Source organism: Blennius ocellaris, assembly GCF_963422515.1.
Source record: "Blennius ocellaris genome assembly, chromosome: 17".
Lineage (NCBI taxonomy): Eukaryota > Metazoa > Chordata > Actinopteri > Blenniiformes > Blenniidae > Blennius > Blennius ocellaris.
The window spans coordinates 7,981,977-8,007,314 of record NC_137666.1 but is presented as its reverse complement, the minus strand read 5'-3'; the positions used below and the strand labels follow the sequence as shown (position 1 = coordinate 8,007,314).

General features: G+C 41.9%; 1 protein-coding gene across 2 annotated transcripts; it reads left to right on the top strand.

Moving 5' to 3' along the window:
- Positions 1 to 221: 221 nt before the first annotated feature.
- On the top strand, positions 222 to 24,642 carry asap3 (ArfGAP with SH3 domain, ankyrin repeat and PH domain 3). 2 transcript variants are annotated; one of them, XM_080513341.1, is made up of 26 exons: positions 222 to 552; positions 4,241 to 4,313; positions 6,226 to 6,371; positions 7,875 to 7,949; positions 9,393 to 9,442; positions 9,977 to 10,100; positions 10,971 to 11,056; positions 11,431 to 11,506; positions 12,728 to 12,814; positions 13,039 to 13,148; positions 14,392 to 14,461; positions 14,583 to 14,670; positions 15,003 to 15,051; positions 15,816 to 15,982; positions 16,622 to 16,755; positions 16,890 to 16,981; positions 17,061 to 17,241; positions 18,191 to 18,276; positions 18,422 to 18,537; positions 18,622 to 18,689; positions 19,724 to 19,831; positions 19,937 to 20,156; positions 20,253 to 20,544; positions 20,642 to 20,858; positions 20,989 to 21,116; positions 22,160 to 24,642. In XM_080513341.1, exons 1-26 carry the CDS (start codon positions 370 to 372, stop codon positions 22,206 to 22,208), a joined length of 3,075 nt encoding a protein of 1,024 aa, XP_080369467.1. In that variant the 5' UTR covers positions 222 to 369; the 3' UTR covers positions 22,209 to 24,642. The 2 variants fall into 2 exon arrangements, with proteins under 2 accessions (XP_080369467.1, XP_080369466.1); XM_080513340.1 differs by having other exon boundaries at positions 20,989 to 21,120.
- The last annotated feature ends 696 nt before the right edge of the window (positions 24,643 to 25,338 follow it).

Sequence of the window (25,338 nt, the reverse complement as noted above, 5' to 3'; positions counted from 1 at the left end):
GCTGAAGTTTTGCATAGAAATGAGAAGTATTGATGAAAGGGCACGCACACACACAGAGTGAGAGAGAGAGAGACTCACACATACACACTTTCCTCTGTCTTCAGTGTGCCAGAAAGTGCAAACATTCCCACGTGATGAAGAAGTTTGCGCCCTCCCTCTCGGTGCGCACAATAGCGCGCCGGTGCACCTCCACGCGCTCTCATTCGCTGAGTGGAGTCTAAACCCGGCGATCGAGGACTGACGTTTGGCTTTTACTTTTTTCCTCCTCCCGTGGACAGTTGAGTAAACATTTCACAGAGGAATAAACCCAGCCGGTTGTCCGATTCCACGCCGAAAAGGACCAGACGGTTTTCTTCAAATGGGAAATACATGCGAAACTTGCGCGCACTTTTCTTCTCCTCAGTGACCGTCGGTTTCGCTCCAAACATGCCGGAGCGAATAAGCATTTCGGACTTTGTTGTCCTGACGAATGAGGACCTGTCCTCGCCGGGGACTTCAAGCTTTCAGTCCAAAATGAGCGACTGTCGGAACACAGTGTCCGCTGTGGAGGAGGTGAGAGGAGCAGCCTGCTGTTTACCTGTCCGGACAGCAAAATGTACTGGCTTCATGTTCGCTTAACTCTTTATTCTAACTCGTCTTTTGCAACACGAAAGAGATAAAGCAAGTACATTTTTTAATGACAGTGGTTCAGTGGTGTTTCCAGGTGTTTTAGATGACCTGGGAGACTCTGCCCTTTTTATTCTGAAAGGTGTAAATAAATCCACTGCAGCTTCATTCAGGACCAGGAAAGTTATTTCTGTGGTACGATTTCAATTAGATGATTACTCTGCTCAGCTTCTGGTCGAATTTATGTGGTATTTTGGTTGTTTTTTTTTAAGTGAAGATACAAGTGTTTTGTTTCTACAGTCAAAGACATTCACAGTTGGTTGGCTCAGGTCTGCAAATCAAAGTAAACAAAACAGGAGATAATGTAGCAGTGGAAGTGTTTACTTGGCCTTGTCTTCACTCTTGTGGTAGTGGCTGTAAACATGAGTTGCACGAAATCACGTCAGAGGGCTTTCCCTCGGGCTGGGGGTTGGGTGCTGTGTGGAGTTTGCATGTTCTCCCCCTTCATGTGTGGATTTTCTCAAGGTGCGCGGATTTTCTCCCACTGATGTCTGTGTTTTGCAGTCGGATTGAAGGGTCCTGAAACACTGACTGAAGTAAAGTGGTATAGAAGATGAATGGATGGTAATGACTGTATTTAACCGTGAAACCTTGGATTGGTTTAACTTTGTATGTTTCAGTTCTGATCTTAATCTGGAAATCCAGTTTGCTGGAGAGCCGAACGAACAACCAGTGAGAGATAAAGCGATGAAAGGTGTTGTTTAGGACTTTTTTAATTTTTGGCAAGATGTTGTAACTGCAAACATAGATGGAGATTGCCGCATCCTGTTTTTATGAAGACGGCAGTTTTGTAAAACACATATGGCACATCAACCATGCTAGAATGGGATATTGTGCCAGTCATTGTAAGCATGCGCATATGTTTATCGGTGTTTGCAGGCAAGTCAGTGAGATACACTTTGTTCCCCCTGTTTCATCTGATATTATGGCTCAAAGCTTGTTTGATGTTTGTATGCGTATGTGTGTGTGTGTGTTTGAAATCGTTTTCCTCAAAGCTCCCCGGGCATAGGAGGCAACACATGGAGACTACCATGAACTCTGCCACTAAACAAATAATCAAAGTGTGCACAGAAATCCCCCCTCCCCTCCTTCCTTTTCTTCTTTGCGACAAAACGATATGGATTTGTGTTCAGCTGCAAAACAGATGGATTTCTGTTTCTGGTTAAAGTCCCATCACTTTGAATCATCATGAATTTGATGATACATACAGACAAATGTCAAGAGTTTTCTGGAATATGGTGCACCAAGTTGAATAAATACTTCTGGTGTTATAACTATTTGACGGCAGTAAGAAAATGAATAAAAATGAAGATAGGTTATTGTTGTGTCGGTGCAAGATGAAAGGGGTTCATTTATTCTGGCATAAAAATAACTGCAGACATAGATGACGTCTAAAGAATCCATCTTTTTTTTTGAAGACAACAGTTTTAGACAGCTGTGTGTCACATTTATCTTAGACTTACGTCCTTATTTATGAGGACGACACGGTGGAAAATGCATAGCAGGAATAGTTGTATAGGGAGGGTCATGCTGGAATCCTACACGTGCTCGCAGACAAACAGATGTAAATGCAACAATCTCTTTATACATAGATAGATACGGTGATTATGTTTAGTCTGCTCAGTAAGCCCTGGCTTGATTAATGACTTGGTGTAATGTGTGGGTATGTGTGTGGTTTACAGCAGCAGGCCACGACACAGAGACACTATTTTACCCCCACACACACTCGGCTGCTTGTTACCAATTACTTTTGATTATATGCAACGATAAAAGAAGACAGACCATCACAAGGAGGATTTTTTTTATTTTTTTCCCCCTTAAGCTCAGTGGTTCAGACCAGCAGTGTTTTTGGAGAAAGAAATCTAAACTCTTCTTGTATGGTTTTAAAAAGAAGCACTGTATGGTACCATCATTGAGCCAAAATATTGCGCTAAATACAGATCACATATCGGCCAGTCATGAAATGTTGGATTCTACTGCCCGCGGTCACACACACGCCCTGGTAGAAAGTAAACATAACCCGTCATTTGGGCACAGAAAGACACTGCCATTTCTTCACAGAAGGATGCTTTTATTCAGGATTTTCCTCTGCCATGTAACTCACTTTTTTTCAGTGTTTGCTGTCTGAACTAATTGAAAAGCTGCCTGTCTGTCTGTGTCTTTATGCCCTGCTTTTTAAAAAAAAAAGAATTTTTCCACCAAATTCAGAAAGCACAGTGTGTTTCATTGACCTGCACCAGCTTGTTTCCATTGTTGATCCCACGTCTGCTTCCATTACCAACTTGTCTCTCCACTGGCTCCACTGCAATGACTTTCCCATTCGCTGAACCCAACGTCATTTTACACCACAGCAATGCCTCCTTTTAATTAATGAACCAACACTGAGGGAGTGGACCTGACCAGGAGGAAGGACTGCGGTGTGTAAACAGCACTACGTAACAAGGCGGACTCTCTGTTAAATCTCGATTACCCGCCCATTAAAGTTATTCCTGGTGGCATGTAGGTGGAGTGCCACCAGTGTAGTTCATTGAAACAAGGGGCCTGTGAGTTGAGGATGTAAACAGGAGGTGTTTCGCCACCTCGTTGGTCTGGAGGAGACTGAATGTGAAGCCATTAGATGGTCGGCATCACGTCTACATCCTGCGTCACAGGTCTTTTGCAGAAAAAAACTAAACAAAATAGAGACTGAGTTGCGACTTGACAAGTGAGAGGTGAGGTGAACGCACAGACTGCCAGCTCACCTGTTGGGCTGACTCACGTACCGTGAGAAAATTAGACAGACACTTACTCAACAAGTATTCTTGTCACACTACAGTGACACTTATTTCAACATTGATTTCAACGGATCCAATTTGTCGGTGGTTGGATCACTGGATCAGCCCCCTTGTTTGTTTGAATGTTAAACTACTTTTACTGCAAGATGATGATAAAAATCGGTCTTCTCCTCATAGCATTTATAGCGATAGGATAGTAGTAGGAGTTTGGATCGTAGAGTATATAAAGCAATTATTGGAAGTCTGCCTCAAGCTTTTACTGTGAAAAGTTTTAATATAGTTTTGCATCACAAATGGCAAGAAAGAGAAAATGTAGTGCAGTAAGAACACTCAAAAGTCAAGAGGTTCATTGTTAATTTGGACCATTTTCCACAATGCAAAGTGAATGAACAGCAGAGAAATCAATATTTAGTCTGACCACAATATTTACTCAAATCAGCATCAATAAATGAGCTGATTTTTCATGAAGGACCTGAGCACGGATCTTCAGTGGAAGTGGGCGGACTTTAATTCTTCTGTTTTCACACACAGACCGTGTTTAGATAAAGACTGTGTCGGCCGTACCATTACTTTGAAAACTCCTAGTTCATCTTTGTTAGAAGAAGTAATATGGAAACATACTGTTTGTTGTTCATCTCTTTTTCTTAATGTTATGGTTTGCTGGAAAATCCTCTGTCTTCACCTTCCCATCGTAAACATTGACATAAACCTTTGAATGGAGCCATTTTAAAGTGTTTTAGTAAAAATCTTTATTTTATCTTTAATGTCATGCACTTATTTTTGTCTCTCTTTCCTTGTAGTCCCTCGATGTGGACCTCACAACTCTGCAGAAGATGAAGAAAATGATTAAAGCTATTCATGCATCTGGACTCTGTAAGTGTTCATTTGTCACAAACAACACTCTCATTTACACAACTCTTTTGGTCTTTCCTCCTGTGGTTTTTTTTTTTTTTTTTTTTTTTTTTTTTTTTTAAGCTTCAGGCCTTTTCGTACTTATAAGAAACTTTGGTTCCTTTAATTAACACCCAATTGAGTTTGAGGGATTAAGTGAATGGGATCTGTAAGCTGGCATGAATTCAAAATTGTTTCTTTGTGATAAGCGTGCAGAGATGTTATTCAACTTTATTAATACGTCTTCTTTAAGAACGAGTACTTCCAATAGTGTAAACACCTTGTTTTTAGGCAAAGGTCATTGTCTGTTATGGCAGAATGAGCTGTTCACTGCATCGAGGAGCCTCGATGTAACTCGATGCAAAGGACCCGGTGCGGATGACCTCACGAAGCACGTGTGGGCAGCGGTGTTTATGAGTGAGGCCCGTTGTTATGAGTCCAGGGTGCGTGGGACGACGGGCGATTGTGTTTTGACAAAATAGTTTTGTGGCTCATGCATGCGGGTCCCTGGTCAGGTAAATGGCATGTGTGGTTTTGGCAACAACGGCGTTCCTGGGCCAAACCATGATTGTCATTTTGTGTGTGTGTGTGTGTGTGTGTGTGATTGATGAGATGTTAACATGCATAAAGTGTGAGTGTTCAACCTCAGAAATTTGCGGTAGAAACGGAGGAACTGCTTAAACGTATCTTGTTGTTATTCTGAACTCTCTTACAAACCTGCTTCCCATTTCAGGACATTTTAGTAAGAAATGAGTCAGCGGGTCCACTGCCCAGAATTAGGCAATAGTGCTATAGCATCTGCAGCGACTGCTCCATCGTTATTCTCTTTTTTATTCTTTTTCTCGCGGTCACCCCCCCCAATACTTAAGTAGAATCATATGTGCTGGTTCCAGTAATGGTTCGATGTGATCCCTCCCCCCATGCTTTCACTTTTTATACTGTTGAACCCTTTAATCAGACCCAATGTTAATTGTGGATCGACCGTTTGACTCACCACAAAGACAAAGTACACCTACTCCTCCCTCGCGCGGGTCTGACGGCCTGTGACTTTTACGCAGACACAAATTCCCCGAGATATCTTTCATGGTTCCCAGAAGCAGTAAGTACCAGTTTTCTGCCAAGATGCGGTGGCTTGTGAGTGTGTGACTTCTGCCAGAGAAGTCAAACAGAGGAAACGCACTTGTTGTATCTGACAGTTATAGGTCAGCTTTAAAATCATCCTTCAAACATCTTGGTGACTCAGGTGTTTTTTCATTGAAAGTTTTTTGGTTTGATATTTTCCATTTTCCAATTTGTTGCTTAACTTTACATTTTTCTGTCATGCAAAATGTTCCACTTGTCATTTTAATTCAGTTAGTCAGACTTCCTAGCATTGTATATTTCTCCCAAAGTGGAAACTAAAACGGAAGAAAGTAACTTATTCCTTCTTCTTTGTCAAGCCAGTGTGGTAAATTGCTCAGTTATGTATCATACTAATTCAGTATTTCTTGCTGAGGTTGATTTCCATTACTGTATCCAGCCATAATCCTTGTTTTGAGACAGTTGTGGTCATAAAAAACTCATCTTGTTCATTTTAAACCCAAGTGGTGGCTGCTTTCTTTTCCTTCAGCTCGTTTCCATATAAATTCTCCAGACTGAGAGCCCTCTGAGGTTACGACCTTTGAGAAACGGACTTACAAGTGATTGAAACATGGGTCTCGGTGTGTTTGCCTGCCTCCTGCATGGGGTTGGGGTGTAAAGCAGGACTAATTTGTCCCACATGTCTGTCTTGTTAAAATAATCCCAAGGCAGTGGATCCAGTCGGTCAGCCTTCTTCTGATTTTCTATCCATGCAACTCAAGTCTGAGTCACTTGTTACTGTGCGACTCAAAATTCTGTGTGTGTTGTTTTGCAGCACATGTAGACAATAAGGAGCAGTACATTGAGGTGCTGGAGAACCTGGGGAACAGCCACTTGACCCAGGACAACAATGAAGTCTCCACAGGCTTCCTCAACTTGGCCGTTTTCACCAGAGAAGTCACAGCACTCTTCAAAAATCTGGTGAGAGGAGTGTGTGTGTGTGTATGTGTGTGGAGATGCTGTTTTCACAAGAGTTTTCAAACCACGTGCACGGAACAGAGGGAAAGATTCATAGTCCAAAAACTTTTTACGAATCAAATCAGGATGATTTAAGTAAACAAGGAAATGTAGATGAAAAAGAAGCAAGTGGAAAGAAAATACCATGCCTTTCCCCAATCGATGTGTGTGTGTGTGCCAGAAGAAACGGTGTGTGTGCGCTTAAATATGAAGATGGGCACATTGAGGAGAGGCGTTTTCAGCAGCTGCATGCTGGTGCCTTTCGGCTGCTGCTGTCAGAAACCCTCCCACTGATAGTTTCTATGTCGATGATAATTCATCCCAGACCTCGTGAAAGTAACCACACACACACACACACACACACACACACACACACACACACACACACACACACACACACACACACACACACACACACACACACACACACACACACACACACACACACACACACACACACACACACACACACACACACACACACACACACACACACACACACACACCTTCTCGTGTGTCAATCAGGGCCTCACAGGGGAGACGAGGCCTTACAGATGTGAAGAAGAATTTGGTCATAGAGAATAACCTGGAGGTTGATTTAAGGAATTTTACTGGGAATTCTGTAATTTGCATACAGTTTGCGCATGAAAAAAATGTAGAATTCTCTTCACAAAATGTGCTGACATTGGAAGCATTTATTTCCCCCTGTCAGGATTGCACATATTACTCTTAGTTACCTCAGCGTTTGGATGCCAACAAAAACAATCCTGCCAGTCTCCTGGCTGCTGTGTCAATATTCCAAGGTCAGCTCTGCAGTCCGCTCACGGAAGTGGTTCGACATTATTTATGTCAAGAGCAGGGTGCAGTGTGGTTGTAATTCACCGAAATCCATGGAAAGGTTGCAGTGCCATTAAAAACAAACTGCAAAATCTGCACGGTCCACAGCGAGAAACACGTGGAAATAATGAATGCTGGAAGTAGCTACACTACACGCTAAATTGACCCACTTTCAAGTTAAAGCCTGTGTTTTACTACAAAGTGCAGCCTATCAGGGTTAGGCTGGGCATTATGAGTCACCCCAAATCCACAACTGGATTTGATCTCTAAGCAATCCAACAATCAAATGAATCTAAACGGGCTCTGTTTTCTGCAGACACACTTCATTAACATTACTGCGTCACGCTCACAAGTGGGTCCAAACACTGTAATGGTGCAGGTTGCTGTCCAGTGTTTTTTTCTTTTTTCTTTTGATGACTCACCACTTCAAAATGCCTGCATCACCATGTTTTTGAGTTATCTACCCTCATTCCCAGAAACACAGGTCCATGAGGATATTGTGTGTGTGTGTGTGTGTGTGTGTGTGTGTGTGTGTGTGTGTGTGTGTGTGTGTGTGTGTGTGTGTGTGTGTGTGTGTGTGTGTGTGTGTGTGTGTGTGTGCTTTCTCCACCAATTTCTCATGTGTTTCAGGTGCACAACCTCAACAACATCATGGCATTTCCTCTGGAGAACGTTCTGAAGACAGAACTGCGGGACAGCAGATTAGTGAGTTGATATATTTAATACTACTTAAACCGCTGCTGATTAAAAGGAAATGGTGACCTGTGTTCACATCCAGATATTCCATCCCGTCTAAAATACTCCCCGCTTATGTAACTCGGCACAGTGGAGTTGAGTTGACCCGGTCACGTGTTTCACTGCTTTGCAGGTTGTACCAATTAACAAACTCCAAATATATTACTTTAACCAAGAAGCATTTTTGCGGGGCCGGTCCTTTTTTTGTAATTTTACATTTTTCATCTACTTCAGAATCTTTCCACGGGACTTTAAGTTGCATGTCCAGGCTGTATCCTGTTTTCACCCACCATCAGCTGGGATTGACCAAAACTGATGCATTTTTCATCAAACTTTCAGATTTGCACGTTTAGAGCCAATATGACTGATCATTTGATGGATTAAAAATCCTGTTTTGTATCTAAATTACTTCACAATAGTCTATTTTTCTATATGTTTGTTTGAGCAGTTTGCTTGGAGTGCTGTTATTTCTTTAATTGTCGTATTGAATACAATAAAAATCTTAACACATAAAAGATTACTAATACTAATAGTTTTGTACATATATTGTGACTTAAATACCTGCTGTTGACGATGCAGTTAAAAATTACTGCACATTTCAGTGTTTTTTGTACTTTTATGCGAGTATTTTTGAACAACAGCACATTTACTCGTAATTGTGTACGATCTAATTGGATGCCCAGGTGTGTTAGTATTTAGCATTGTTGCTTCATCTGTGGTTTTTCTCTGCGTACTTCAGTTTCCTCCCACAGTCCAAATACTATTTGAGGCTAATTTCAGACTTTAAATTGCTGCTGTTGGTCCAGGATGTACCCTGGCTTTATCCATAGTAAACTGGGATCACCATGTAGCAGTAGTACCAGTACTCCTCCCAGCTCAGATAATCACCAAATCTAATAGAAAAATACCATGTAAAATCCATTTTGTGGACATTTTCTCTTGAAGCTGATCGTATCTGCCTGTCTTATGGCCGACTGTAACTTCAGCTATCATTAAGATATTTATGCAGACGGATGAGTAGGACTTGGCTCTGAACCAGAACGGAACTTATCTTGTCGTGCCCCATGTTTTGCTTTGAGATTTGCCATCAGACTCGTGAGTAATAGCAGGCTAATGCTTCGGGAAGCTCCTGCGACTGCCCTTTTCTTTTTAACAGCTGATTAGACAGCTGAACATCGCTCCATTGCAACTGTGAAGGAAGACGGAGTGTCATGAAAATCCTGTTGAGCCAGATATCAGGCGAGCTATCATGATCTGAGTAATCATGTCTGTGTGTGAATAAACTGTCTGGCTCTAAACGACCAGATCATCTTGGCAAACGGAAGTGCTTCAAAATCAAAACTTCGTTTGTGTACTATTAACAACTTATTGGGGTATGAATGACACTGTTTTCCCTTCTCTCCTCTTCAATAGGAACTCAAGAAACATATGGAGAAGAGCTGGAAGGATTACGACATTAAAATGTAATCACCCGTACCTTTACTGTAAATCCATGTGGCTGCCTTGTATGTTGTTGCAAAGTTCCTCCCTTTCAAACCTGAAGAGATTTCCTGGGGGGGGGGGGGGGGGGGGGGGGCTGGAGGCATGAGACAGATGTGTTTACTTAAAGAGGAGTGAATCACACATTTACAGTTTTTCTTTTTTATTTCCTCATCTTTTACTGGGTCAGAGAAGTTGGTGTAGCAGCATAGGTTAATATGAGCCAACCCCCCCATGGTCATTCTCCATTACATCGCCAGGCTCTAACGAAGGCACTTGCACTTTACAGCTATCATTTGATCTCTTTCTGTCAGTGGTTTAAAGTGTCTTTTAATGCTATGAGGAGATTATACCACTCCCTCACTCGGCTTTTATCCAACGTCCTCACTCGGCTTTTTAAGAATCGCTCACTCTCACTAAATGCAAGGCGGGGAAAAAAAAACTGTTCATTATTATAAAAGAGACAGATTTAGACATTTTAAATGTATAACCATATCTTTCTTTCCTTCCTCAATCAGAGGAAAGCTAGAGAAGGAGAGGAAGGATAAGACCCGGCAGCTGGGTTTGATCAGGGCAGAAGGATCAGACGGAGGCGAGGACATGGAACGAGAGAGGAGGATCTTCCAGCTGCAGATGTGTGAGGTGGGGGGGATCACTTCCAGTCAAAATATAAACCGGCCACCTTCGGCGTACTTTATGTGGAGTCCAGTCATTTCACCCCAGTGGTCAGCCTCATGGTTCCCATCGATAGTTGACTGGATGCCCTGCATCTTGTGGTTTTCTACTTCTCTATTCATTCCTGCCGTTAAAAAATAAAGTTAAGTGTGTTAAATTGTTTGTGTCTTCTTCAGGTTTAGTACGTCAGGGTCTCATACATTGGAAACTGCAAAGTTAAAAAGCAGACGAAATGACAAATGGCAGAGAAATTGTGGAAAACTGTTGAGAAATACAGGTGGTGCAGTATATACTAGTGCTGAAAAAAAAACAACCCACATTTAATCCTGACCAAGACCAGCTGTTGAGACAAAGAGGAGAGGCAGGGGAGAATGGAGTTTCCACTTGTTGCAAACCACCTCAAACTCTACGTCTCTCTCTGCATTTCTTTCCCCCTGACTTACATACAAATGCTCAGTAAGCCACATGGAAACTCACAAGAATATACACTGGACTGCTTCAAGACGGGGATTTTATGGAGCAAAGACAATGCAGTCATTCCTTCCACACAGAGTCGGCCTCCCAAAGCTGTTTTCCGGCCTTTTAAAGATGACCTTAGACAAGACGGATATTATTCACTAAGTGACAAAGTGAAATAACGTAAATGACATCCAAAACCACTTTGAATGTACTAGAAAGCAGGTTGTCACACAGTTAAAAGGGACTTTAAAGCATTGAGAACAGGAGCTTCTTGGCTCATTTTTATCCAGGGTTCATTTTTTGTGGACCCATCAGGCCTACTTAAACAGCTGCTTTTTTGGAGCTGTTTTTTTTTACTATCTGTGTTTATGCTTCCAGTATCTCCTGAAGGTCCAAGAGCTGAAGGTGCGTCAGGGTCCTGATCTTCTCCAGAGCCTCATCAAATATTTCCAGGCCCAGCTCAGGTCAGTCTCAGCCAGAATGACTTTTTTTTCTTCTTCCTTTTAATATAATAGCTTGTGTGCCAGATGTGGATTAGGAATAAGAAACATAAAGTGCAGAATTGTTCCTGCCAGAAAACATATGGATTTGATCTCCGTCGAGGTTTCGGCGAGCGATTTTGCATAGCAGTGAAGACTCTTTGGTTTTCACTTCCTTTTACGAGCTGTTATTACTCTCGTTAACCATTTACTCATTCTAATCACACAGAGGGTTTTTATGTGGGAGCAGAGCTGCTTATACAGCTTCATCATGTGATGTTTTGTTTGGTGCATGCTGGGAATTTTGATCGAAGGAATTGTTATGACTCGGCATTTGTTTTGTTTTTTTCTGCTGTCAGTTTCTTTCAAGATGGGCTGAAGGCTGCCGAGAACCTTGCTCCCTTTATCGAGAAACTGGCTTCATCTATTCACACGGTAAACCGACTTATCTTCACGACACGCATTCGGTTCTAAGTTAATCATCATAGGCCTGCAAGCTGACACAATATCCAGGTCGGCTGTGAATTTTAAAGAGTGTTTGCAATGACGTTCTGAGTTACTCCATGACAAGAGCCAAAGCTACATTCCCCCTCGGTGCCCCCCCCCCCCCCCCCCCCCCCCCCCCCCCCAACTGAACCCAGAGGCACAGACTGTTATTGGAATCTCTTCCCAGAAATTCCTCTCCCTCTTTTCAAAAGATGAAACTGAAAGTATCCCTAATTTTCTTCTTTTTTTTTTTTTTTCCTCTGGTGCACACCGTTTTCTCCAACCACCTCGATTGGTTTCCATTCAGCACAAACCTGGCTTTATTCTCTTCTCGGTGCAGCGCGCTGGAAGCCACAGTATTAACTCAGGCACCAGAAACGTTAGAGGTTTTTCTGGTTCCTCCTATGGCAGAACTCAGGCCCGCTCAGACATGCCAGACCTCAACCTCAAGAAGGAAATTCAGATTGAATATCAGTGTTATGATTAACAGGGGGAAAAAATGCAGAAATATAGCAGTGAAACTGGCTGATGTTGCACAGAAAAGCATTCGCTCTGCTCCCCAACAGAACAAGCGAACAATCTCCAAACGCTACACACCCCTGCGCTGAGCTCTGTTGTACATCATTTAGACTATTACACAAAGCGCTGATGTATTGTTACTCCACACCCACAACAAATGAAGAAACTCCGTGTATGAGCTAATGAAGAACAGAAAGCTGGAAAAGAAAGTTTTATTCCCTTCACTGGCTGTACAATTGCTGTAAAACTCATTTTTGTTCAAAGGCCATATACAGCCAAGTGTAAGCCCATATGGGCCAGACCAGTAAAAGTATAATAGAGCAATGATTCAAAATTCTCCCTGTTTCAGTGCAATATAGTATCTTAAAAAAAAAAGAATCTTGTGTGTCTATATTTTTTTTTATTGTTTCAACATTATTCTTTCGTTTCAATGACTTTTTGTGGAGTATACAGTAGATTTAGTATCATTTCCAACCAATATTCCACAAATGGCTTGACTTCATTCATGTTTATGTGAATTAAATCCTCTGGAAAAGGTCCTTGAAATGACTACTTTGTTCTTGGCGCTATATATTATTTTTTAAAACTGAATTGAAAGGATTTTATTGCCGGTATTACAGATAGTGATTGTGTTTATTTTGTGGGTTGTAGGTCCGTGTGGATCAGGATGAAGAGGTCAAACAACTCACTCAGTTGAGGGATTCTCTCAGATTACTGCTGCAAGTGGAGGGTAAAGAGGTAATGTATGACATGTCACGCTCTTCACATCTTATAGAAACACATGACGGTGGCCAACTAGTGCAAAAGCATAACAATTTCCTTTTAAAAGTGGTAGGATGACCTGGATTTATCTGATTCCTTTGTCTTACCTCAGTTATGTTGTGTTATTTTAGATAGTCATGATCTGGAGAATTGGTTTGAAAACTTTCATACAAAGTCTTAAATCCCTGTTTATGTTCTAGGAGTACCTCAACAGGAAAAATTCTGGCAACGGGTACAGCATTCATCAACCACAAGGAAATAAAAAGTATGGGACGGAGAAATCTGGCTTCCTGCTTAAGAAGAGTGACGGGTATGTAAACGCTTCAGTTATTGTGGGATATTGATGTTATTGTAACTCTTTACATTTGAAATATTTGATTAATGTTGTACATTTACTGAACATACATATACAAGAACCTTCGCCATGGTGTTATTGTGAATAACAAGATGAACAATCTGCATTATATTATGCTTCAGTTGTATTGGTTTCCAAAGTGTGGGGCCTTTCCCAGGAACCATGCCGACAAACTAAAGTCAGGGGAGGTGCCTTTTGTTTTAGGAAGAAAGCATGATAAAAAAATAAAAAATCAAGTTAAGAGTAAAACTGTTTTATTTAACTGCAAATTTTGAGAAGAGAATTTATGTCAGTACATTGGAGAAAAGTTAAAATGATGAACTAGGCTTCAGTGTAAAACCATAAATATGGAAATCATGATCAAAACAAATGAGTGCATGGAAAAATGATTATTTTATTTTACTCACATTTTCAGAATTGTGAGTGTAATAAAAAAAGTAATTAAAGTTAAAACTGTAACCTTCGGGACTGCTGCAGACTATATGAAAAACAGATATTTCCCACTTGAAGTACTTAAGTACTCCAAGAGGAGTTGTACTTTATATCGCATTTGGATAACAGTATACATTAACACTATCTTACAATTTAAAAAAAAAAAGAAAAGAAAAGAAAGAAGCATGGGAGAAGTCCAGCATTACACCCCAAACTTCCAGCTTGGCTTGAGACAATGCAAATGTTTTTCTTTTCTTTTTTTTGTCAACACCACTTGGGTTAAGACTAAGCAAACGCTTGGAGCGGAAAGGACCGACTCAAACTTTGTCTACCCCAGCTGGTCTTCATTATTGAGAATCAAGCTGAGGCCCCTCCTGTGAAGCTTACTGGCAGAGTGGCGAACTGAGCTGATCCAAGTTTTGCGTCATATATACACACACGGAGATTACTGCCTGATAAGAGGAGGGGAAGTGGTTCAGTAGGGCGAATGGGAGACTGGAGGGGAGTAAGCTTTTCCTCAGGCCACTGATGCAAAACAGAACTCTGCCATTTCACCTGATTCAAACAAGATGATGAAAACTGAAGGAATAGGAATAAACTGGGCCAGCACAATGTTTATATAGTCACTACTCAAACCAGAGATGTTGATACGGTTTTCCTTAATGCACTGTATCAAATTAGCCTTTTTTCTTAACAGTGACAGTATGTCTACAATGTCTCATGTTGAATTGTGGATTTTCTTCTTTGTTGCCATTCTGTTTCGCAGCATCCGAAAGGTTTGGCAGAAGAGGAAATGTGGAGTGAAATTTGGCTGCCTGACTATTTCCCACAGCACGGTGAGGACGAGTGCAATGCCAAGTCGGCGAAAGGGGCACCAGCGAAGTTTGAAGTTCAAATCGAGTACGATTTGGTCCGAACTCTCCAATGAGCGCTGACGTAGCTTGTGCTTCTCTTCAGATCAATCGACCGCCGGCCAAGCTCAACCTGCTGACCTGTCAGGTGCGACCGAACCCAGACGACAGGCGGACCTTTGACCTTGTCACTCGTACGTTCACTCTTTACTTTTAACCCTTCATTATTCTCCTCAACAAATCACCTTTGAAGTTGAAGTCACCTGCACTGCAGCTGTGTGAAAGCTGTCCTCTTTGGATCTCGCATTATTAGAAGTTAGGATCCAAAAGACATTTGACCAGACATTCATAATGTTTCATATAAACTCTTGGGTGACTGTGTCCTCCATGCCATCCTTTTCATGACGTTTTCAGGCATTCAAATTCTACTTTCGTCCATTGCACTTCCTTTCCATCACAGGATCAACTGTTATCTCTCCACAATATCCGCCGACCACATTTAACAACCGTTTATCTTCCTCCACAGATAACCGGACATATCATTTTCAGGCCGAAGACGAGCAGGAATGTCTGATGTAAGTATCGGAGCTCCCCTTGGTTTCATGTAAGCGCTGCTCACTTCCTCACGCGGTGTGTTTTCTCTCTGTAAGCAAGTTGCTACATGTCATGTGCCTGAGGTCGCTCAAGAAAGGGGGAAAAAAAAAAAGAAAAAGCTTTGCAATGTTCGCCTCGAAAAGAGCCGAGTCAGCTCACAGAAAGCAAGAAAGGTGTGTTTTAGCTGAGTTGTGGTGGTGTATTTTCAGCGAAAGCATACAAAAAGAGAGAGAGCGAGAGAAACTCAAAGATGTCCTTTCTAAGCCCCCTGTCCAGCTGGTTCTGGGTGGGACTTTTCTTTCTCCCCACAGACAGCAAGCAAGGGAACTTTTGTTTTCTGATGTGGTTTTGGATGGCGATGCATGCAGGCTTTTCTGTCCCCTGCCCTTCCCTGGTGTGTGGGCCTTTGGGCAGACTCTTTTGATGTGATGTGCTGGGCGAGTTTAAGGATAAGGGGGGGGTGGAATTTGTTTGTATCGCAAAAACACCCAAGCCAGAGGAATAAAAGCTGTGAGCTTCAGTGTGAGTCTAGGTGGCAGTAAAGCCGAGAAAGTGAAAATGATGACGCACCAGACAAGTGAGCAAAAACACATGTATGACATATGTTTTTAGCGTGTTTGATCCTTTCGAGGAAGAAAGAGGCCCGTGGAGTTACAAATTCTCTGTGGCGTCATCCCGAGTGAGCCACTGTAGTATGTGGAAATTGGATCACGCTGTTCTCTCTGTATCTGTATTTGCACTTTAGCTGGATGTCGGTGCTGCAGAATAGTAAAGAGGAAGCCCTGAACACTGCGTTGGGAGGAGATCAGCTTCACCTGCAGGACAGCGGGCTCCAGGAATTGTCCCGGTCCATTATCGCTGAGCTGCAACACATGCCCGGCAATGAGGCCTGTGCGGACTGTGGAGCTCCGGGTCAGTCATTCATTATGATCATCGCTAATGGAAACAATTTGCTGAAATGCATTTGAGCAGGTTTATTCAACATATGTCCTTGGGGACTAAAATCTACCTGCAGGTATACAACTCTGTTTCGTAAGATATCCTTGCAAAGTGCCACAAAAGCTAATGAATTGTCAAATTTTGATTTCTTTTCAGTCAAAGTAATGCTTTATGGTTCCTGATAACGACCCCAATCAGCTCCCTGGAGTGTTGTAATGTGGCTGCGCACCGAAAAAAAAGTATCCTCTCAATGGGATTAATAAAGCATGATTAGTTTAGTTTCAGTTGAATTTACTGGGGTTGCTGTAATGCGACAGGCCTTTGCCAACATCAGCTTGAATAAAAACACTTGGGTTGACAGGAATTAAGTAGTACAGTTAAAATTACAATACACATACAATAGCATCCAACAACAGTAAATGTCTGGATTTGCTGTCATTAATAGGTCTTTGTGCTGAGATTGTACCAGACCAGCACAGGCAAGATCAGTTCAAATCTGATACCCCTGCACTAGACAAAATAAGTTGCACCAGTTACCGTACAAATAAAAGTTGTGCGAAATCTTTCACATTAAAATTCCATTTCCTTTATTTTTTGCTTCATGAATCTCAGATCCAACATGGCTGTCAACCAACCTGGGCATCCTGACCTGTATCGAGTGCTCTGGCATCCACAGAGAGCTGGGCGTCCACTACTCCAGGATCCAGTCTCTCACTCTGGACTTACTGAGTACCTCTGAACTTCTGGTACTAACCACACAGAAATACATAATACAGGGAAAAAAAAGTGTTCCAGATTTTCTTTTGTCAGGATTTCCTAATTGCAGCTATTATGTAATGCCTTCATGATGTCTCTGTGGCTTTGTTTCGTGTCCCTCCAGTTGGCTGTCAGTATTGGCAACACCAGGTTCAATGATGTCATGGAGGCAGGCCTTCCAAGTGACTCCATTAAACCGCTGCCACACAGCGACATGTACGTTCCTGCTTTCTTTCCAAACTCTCCGAATAAACGACACATCCTTCTGATTGACTCGTGTTTCTCGAACAACCAGGAATGCCAGGAAGGAGTACATCGTGGCGAAGTACGCCGAACGCCGCTACGTCCTACGGAAAGAGGAATCGAACCCTGGCCGGCTGTATGACGCCGTCAGGAGCCGCGACCTCACGTCTCTCCTGCAGCTCTTTGCTGAGGGCGTTGACCTCTCCAAACCACTCACACTCCCCGAAGGACAGGTAAAGAATAGCTTCCAGCCACTAATGGATTTCCACACCAGCCTTTTTTTACTTCCTGAAAACTGTCCCGTTAGGGTGGAGACGCCTGTAATATAGCCTGCGCTATCCTGTGATAGATTTAAACTTAACATCCCACAGATGTTGTGCATTTAGTCCGAATGACAGCTACATCCTGGTGAGGACGCCCACCCAGTTTGTTAAAAGCTGCACACAGAATTGTTAGAGGAAAAAAAAAAAAAAGAAGCTTCCCTTCACTTTATAACTCACTACAATTGTTAGGATTGGAGTCAAATCCCCAAAATGTTAACTGCAGGAGGTGTGTGGATAATTAACCGTATTTAAAGTATGATTAGTTAGTGTGTGTGTGTGTGTGTGTGTGCATGTGGTACATGTGGGTGGGAAGTCGGGAGCCCTCCCATCTCTTTTTTGGCCTTTAATCTAATCCTGCCCTTCTATTTTCTTTCCTCATCCTCTCATCTACTTTTCCCCTCCTCTGCTGTCTCTTCCAACGCCTCGTCTTCGTGTCTCTAATCTTGTGTGTGTGTATGTGTATGTGTGTGTAGCACGGCTGCACCGTCCGTGTGTGTATGGGCTTGTTTGTTTGTCTTGGTTGGGTTTCATTTATTATTTCAGCTTTTAGGTCAGAGCTCGTGTCCCATGAGAGCAAATGAGACCGACTCATTGAATTAGGCTGACTTTCTTCACATGGGCTACGCATACACGCATAAAGCCTTACAAGTGTTTTTGTTTTTGCCTGTTTGACAAGCACACAAAGGAGTTGTTAACACAATCAAACCTTCATATCCCAGATCAATTATTAATCTTTAATTTCCAGGTCGTCTTTGATCATTTTTTTTCTTTCACATATAAACTGGTAATTTAACTATATTGTACAGATGGAGTTCCGACTTAAGGCTCATCATTGTGCCCTCTTTTCTTCCTGTTTAAGGCGATTAAAGAAACAGCGCTCCATCTTGCTGTGCGTCTGGAGGAAAGAAGCTCTTTGGCTCTGGTGGATTTCCTCTGTCAGAACAGGTCGGTTCCAAAACAAAACAAAAAAACTCACTATACTTATACCTGCTATGCATGGAAAAGGTTCAGTGCTACATACTCGCTTGGTCTTGGTCTTACGTCTTCATTGTTTAACACCATCTGTCTGTACATTATATTTATTGTGCAGCAACTGTCTGGAGAAGAAAACTGCAGACGGGAACACGGCGCTTCACTACAGCGTCCTGCACCACAAGCCAGAGTCGCTCAAGTTGCTGCTCAAAGCAAAAGCAGCACTACACACAGGTGTGTTTTGCTCCATTGTGTTTTACTTTTACCCAACGCAATAAATGAAAGTTGCATTCCCCCCCACCTCTCATTCTCTTGTAGTTAACTCCGGAGGAGAGACTGCTCTAGACAGTGCCAAGAGGCTGCAGCACACACAATGTGTGGAACTGGTGAGGTGGAATTTTCCTCTCAACTCTTGAAGTTTTAATTCAGACACTCAGAAAAACACACACACACACACACACACACACACACACACACACACACACACACACACACACACACACACACACACACACACACACACACACACACACACACACACACACACACACACACACACACACACACACACACACACACACACACACACACACACACACACACACACACACACACACACACACACACACTGTTTAGATCAATCCAGGAATCAAGTTGCAATGTCAAAATACGCACCAAAGAAGCCAACTCCAGAAACAAAACAATGCAGCTTCCTCAGCTGGAAACATTACCTTGAAACAACTCCCTTTGCACAAAGCTCAGCTGACGACTCGCTCCCAAGACATGAATTCAATCCTCATCAGGTCCCCAAGTGCATCATTTATAAACCACTCTTATTTTCTTACCGGCCATCTGCCCTGCTAAATCAGACCAGGATTGAGTAATATCCTGTTTTAAATGCAGTCAAGCTCTTTGAACTTTCGTTTTCAGAGTTTTAAATGTGTGCTCAAGGGTACTTGAAGAAAACACACACATTGAAAGGGAGAACATGCAAACTATGTACAGAAAGAGCTTAAACTTAAACCAGGAACAACCTAACTAACTTCTATACTGATGTTAAAAATGATATCAAATATAAGATCAGAAGTTTGTGGTTTTGTATAAACATAAACTTTCTGGTTTATATGTTATCCATGTATAAATATTAGACAAAACATATTACTGTGATATTATTGTTAATGACGAGATGCAGTGTAATATGGCCATAACAATAATGGCTTACAGATCCATAAAAAAACAAAAACAAGAAAACATTAAGCCTCATTATGAAAAAAAAAAAAAAAAAAAAGCAACACAATCAAAGTAGCTGACAAGAGGGGAAATGTTAAATCACTGGACACAAAGTCAGGCTGTCATGAGCAATTATTAATACATGTTTATGTGTGTGATTATCCTGACTGTTTGCTCATGTGGGTTTTAGTTGGAGTTGGCTCAAAATGGGAAGTTTAATTCTCAAATCCATGTGGAGTTTGTGTGGGAGACGCAGTCTCAGGAGCTGTACGACAGTGAGGACGACCTGGACGACAGGGTAAACGACACACGCGCACACACACACACACACACACTCACACATGCACACACACCTCTAACTGAAGCTTTAGAATGTGACGTTTTTATGACCTCCTTCTTCTAGGTGAGCCCATTACCCAAAAACCGATCACCGCTGGCATCAAACGGAGGCTCTGCCTTCGCCTGCTGGAGTGGGAATAATGGCGCCAATGCTAATACAAGTAGCAGGCCTTGTGGGACTTATGAGAATCTAGACTTCCTGTATAATAATCCACCTGCCAATGGTGCCCCCTGTGGAGCGTCAATGCCACCACCGCCACTTCCTGCTAAATCCATCCAAAGTCGTGAGTGACTGCACAGAGCTTGTCTGCAGTGTGTTCGAAAAGAAACATTTCATAATATTTTTCCATTTTTTTCCCCTCTGTTTTTGACCTCTCCAGGTCGCTCAGACCCTCAGATTTCGGTCACAACGCAGGAAGTGAATCCACTTCCGCGGCGCTGCTCAAACCCAGCACCACACTCATCCAGTCCCAAGACACAAGCGAGACACAGCACACCTTCAGCCAATACAGAGGGCCAAGGACAAAGTATGAGGGCACCCAAGTCCCCCCATGGACAGGGGGGTCGGCTCAAGACACAGAGGCAGAACTGTGACGGCCAGCCTGGGTCTAGTTCTGGGTCTCAAAGCTGTATTACAGGGACTTCTTCACAGACTCATATAGGACCTGTAAGGTGAGGTGACATGTTGGACTCATACGGTTATTTTAAAAACACAAATTACCAGTTACCTCCAGGTAACAAAGATCTGCCCTTTTCCGTTGTTTTCTAGTTCAGAGAAGACCACGTCGTACCGCCGCACCAGCAGTGGAGGAGGCAGCCAGGCAAAGTGCGCTGCCGTATCTCCGAGCTTCGTGGGCAGCCAGGAGGAGCTGTACTGCAGCTTAGTGGGGAACGGTACAAGTCTCATCCCGACTCCGCCTTCGGGTCCCGTTCCTGCACCATCGCCTCCCGTGACCAGCGCACCTCGACCCCGCAGGAACGCCATGGTAGAGTCTCTTAAAGATTTCTCTCTTTCTCTTTAAGACGGTGTTTAACATCCACAGCTTTACCTTTAATTTAAGAGATATTATTTGTTTGAATGTGTTCACTGAAAAGCATATTGTGTGTTTCCTGCAGGCTTCAGGCATCAGGCCTCATCAGAAGCGTGTCAAAGCTTTAGTGGACTGCCGAGCAGTTAGTTCAGAGCAGCTGGCCTTCTTTAAAGATGAAATTATTGTGGTTACGGCCACTAATGACACCCACTGGTGGGTAAGTGCAACTACAACCTATTGATTTATTTACGCACGTCGACTTGGCCATGTTTGAGCAGTAACAGAAATGATTCATTAATGACTCTTTCTCTCTATATAGACAGATGGATGGATAGATAGATAGATAGATAGATAGATAGAGGAGTGTGTAGTGGTTAGACCTCTCACCCCACACAGTATGGAAGATGGATGGACTCAATTTGTAGAGGTGTCAAACTCATTTCAGTTGAGGGGCCACATCCACCCTACCCTGACCTCTGGAGGGCCGAACAAGTTAAACATAACATATTAAACTGCAGATATGGACAAATGTTAAAGTCTTTCCTTCTTTTGATCCTTTTGTAACTGCAAGAATTTGCCAGTCTATTCTGAAATGTACATATTAAAGTTAATCAGATATTATTATATTTGAAAAAAAAAAACCAAAACCCTCAGTCACCTGTATCTGGATATCATATTTTTATTCAGGATTAAAACAATTTGTCATCATCTGGAAATTGTTTTGAGTTTACGTGTCGAAAGTATAATTTCACATAAATTGGACACCTTTATTGTGAAAGGTGTTGTATTATGTGACCTCCACAGATTGCATTAATTAATTCTGACCAAGGGCGGTTTTGAATGTCATTTTTGCCAATCTAGTGTTTTTAGATCAGCCTCTGTCAGTTTTCATATTTGTACTTAAAAAAATGTTTTTTTTTAAATCACATGGCGGGCCGGATTAGATGCTCTGGCGGGCCGGTTCTGGCCCCCGGGCCACATGTTTGACACCCTTGTTGTAGAGTCATAAATAATTAGCAGAAATGAATTTCATGAGCAGTGCACAGATTTGGGCTACTGTAAATTGATAAATTGATATAAAAAGCTGCCCCTGTGCATTGCATATTTTCCATTAAAGTTTTTTTTGTTTCATTTAAATTCCATTCCGACATGTATATAATGTTCGAACATGCTCATAGTGATAATTCGGTGATTACAAACGAAGGTCCAAATATGTGTTTAAATGGTAATCACTGTATTGTTCTCCATCCTGACAGGTTGGTCACATCGAGGGGGAACCATCCAGGAGTGGAACCTTTCCTGTAAACTATGTACACAAACTGCAAAATTAAAGATGGTATTCTCACCATAGTGGGGGGAAAAAAACCAACGAAACTGTGGATCCCTCAACTCATAAACTGGGATTGATCAGCATCAGAAGATGGAGCCATTTTCATGGATCTGACTCAAGCAAACTGAGAGCTTTCCCACAACAGGATGTACAGAACAAGTAATACCCGAAGATGTAAATGAGGTTCATATTATTTTTTTAAAACATTTATTCATTTTAGGAATAAAGAATAAAAACTTTTACGACGTAAAAACCTTTCAGTTGTTGCCTAAACCATGAATCAGTATTGAAAGGTACAACAAAACATCTGCTGTTTGCTAAGAATCTGCCCTATTGTATATTAAACAATAAATCACATAATAGTGGAGCAGATGTTAAAGTTGTCTTCACTGATTGGGGATTTGTATATAAAGGCAAAGCTTACCTGCGGGACGCAACCCTTATAGGCACTTTAAGCCCGGAGGAAATCTTTTTCAGAAATTGTCTGGGCTCTTTTGGTGCCAGTGGAAACTGTTTCATCTTTGAAATCACAGTTTACTGAGACTTTACACATGAGGTTGAAACCTGCCCAGTGTCTGCTGCAGCCTGCCCGGGGATGTGCCAGCCAGTCTGTCTCCACTGAAACGCCAGGCGTCTGGGCAGCCCGGAGAGAGACCTGAAACTCTAGCTCGGCCATTTTGATTGCGGGCACAGCTCTCTTGGCTGCAACGGGAACGGAGGATCCAGTTTCTTCTGGCTCCGGGCATCAAGTCCCTGGAGAACCTGGAATAACGACGGTGTGTTCGAACCAAAAAAAGCTCCTTCAGTCCTTCCAGGAACTGGCACTTAAAGAGGACTTGTTTAGCAGTAACACCTCACTGCAGTAATTTGTTCAGCAAACATGCGTACTTGGTGTACGGCCATGTGTTGAGTCCTGATAAGCGTGCACACATTGTCACTTGTACACACAGGAGGAGCTTCCAGGATTCAGAGGAGAAAAGGAATTGAAACGGGTGTCGCCAACAACTTTATACCAGAAATACTTGTATGACATTTCACAAATACGACTACACAAAATGTACATATTTGCCTAAAACCGATGGGGAAAAAAAGTTGATCAACAATATATATTATCTGTTTTTACACCTGTTTGTGTTATAAAGGACTATATCAGTAAGGATAGTGTTTATTCTTTTTGGCATCGTCTGATTTCATGTCATGTTACTGCTTTTCTTTTTTATTTGCTGCCTGAAGAGCTTTCAGAGACATTTAAGAAAAAAAGAAAAGAAGCGACTTTGAAAATTGTGATGTCAAAGGATCCTTCCTCACTAAACATCAGCACATGAGACACAAATGTGCCGGTGGACTGGTGAGGAGTGCGTTTGCTTATCACTGCCTGTGATATGATGGCTTGTTGGTTATGCAGTGAAATTGTGAGACAAATGGATTCTAAGTGGCATAAAGCAGCACATTACCACAACAGTGAGATCTTGAGATTACCTAATTTTAGTAAATACATTGGTGAGATACGTATTGAACATGTCTCATTGCATTTTTGCTTTCCCTGTAACATCTTTCACTAGATGGTAAGTGTCCTTTATGCTCAATAAAGGTGCATATGGTTTGAATTATACAGTGAATTTGAGCATGATAATTATCAGAGCACATTCCTTATTGTAACCTTCTGCACACACTTGCATAAATGAAAGTGGTTGACGACCCAGTGTATGTCCACTGATGAGGTAAGATTATCAGAAAAAAAAACATTTAGACCCTGAACTGCAGATTAGTGAGAGCACTTTGTTGACAGTTACATTACCATCAAATCCATTGCTGGGGGGTGGGGGGGAGAGAACCTACATGCTCACTGCTATACTAATCCTGTGTAAAAAAAAAGAAACCAAAATGAAGATGTTTCAATTGCATTACATTACTTAAATTTCATTCGTCTATCCTGAGATAAAATGTCGTAGTATGTGGCCTCTAGTAAGTTTGAGTTTTTAATACTTGTCAAAAGTTATATTTTAAGCAACAACCAAACCCGGTGTCTGTTTTCCAATTTGCATAAGTCCTCTGCTTCCCTGATATCCTCACAGCTGTTTGACTCCGCCTCCTCCAAAACTATTTGCCTCCCTGATTCCAAATCTTGGCATTTTTCCTGCAGCTTTCTGTCCTTCCAGCTTGATATTGTCCGGATGTTACTTATCCCTGACCCGCCGTCCCAGAGCCAGGACGATGAAATTCCAACCTGCCACTTACATAAGCAGCCACTTCACCAACACATCATGTCATATGACCCGTTAATGCCATCTGATACACACTCATATCTCCCCACCAGGCTGATCTGCTTGTAATATTGTGTACAATGTATACAAAAAGCACTCTGTAAATGTAAACATAATGTATAATAAATATATTCATTCTCTAATGCCTTTGGCTATTTCAGCTTTGTTCATATATGTATAGATGATACGCACATAAATAATTTAATGTAACATACACACTGAAATATGATATTAATCCATAAAATGCAGAGTAAATCCTGCACTAATCTGTGGATTTTTGATTCCCCGGGTGGAAATGAAGCACGGCTTTGGTGCATTATTAGCATTTTTTTTCCTTTCTTTTTTTCAACATTAAGTATAGAGTTGGTATTAATTTGGTTCTGCAATCTTATGAATAAATAACATATAACAGAGGATATTGTAACTTTTTAATCCTTGATACTGAGTAAAGCTTTTTTATTAAGTGAGCAACAGCAAAAAAAAAAAAAAAAAACCGGCAGCTTAATGCAACTTTCCAAATCCTGGTTTTTCAGTAATGAGGACTTGGGGAAGTGAAACGCTTTTCCAAGAATTCTGCCCTTTTTTCATGTGAATACAAGGTTATCTAACTTCCATTTAACCACATAATCAGCTGAGAAGAAGCTCTAATGGACCAGCAAATGACTGAATGATGACCGGAAACAAAATGAAGTCCACTCAAGCTGCGGGTTGGTGTTTTTTGTCTTTTTTCCTTTTTTTTGCAGCTTATACCTCTGCAGCATCTTGTTACGTCAAAGAGCAGGTTTCTGCTGACGCTACCCTGCTGCGAGCTGCTGCAAGGTGACCCCAATAACGCCTAGAC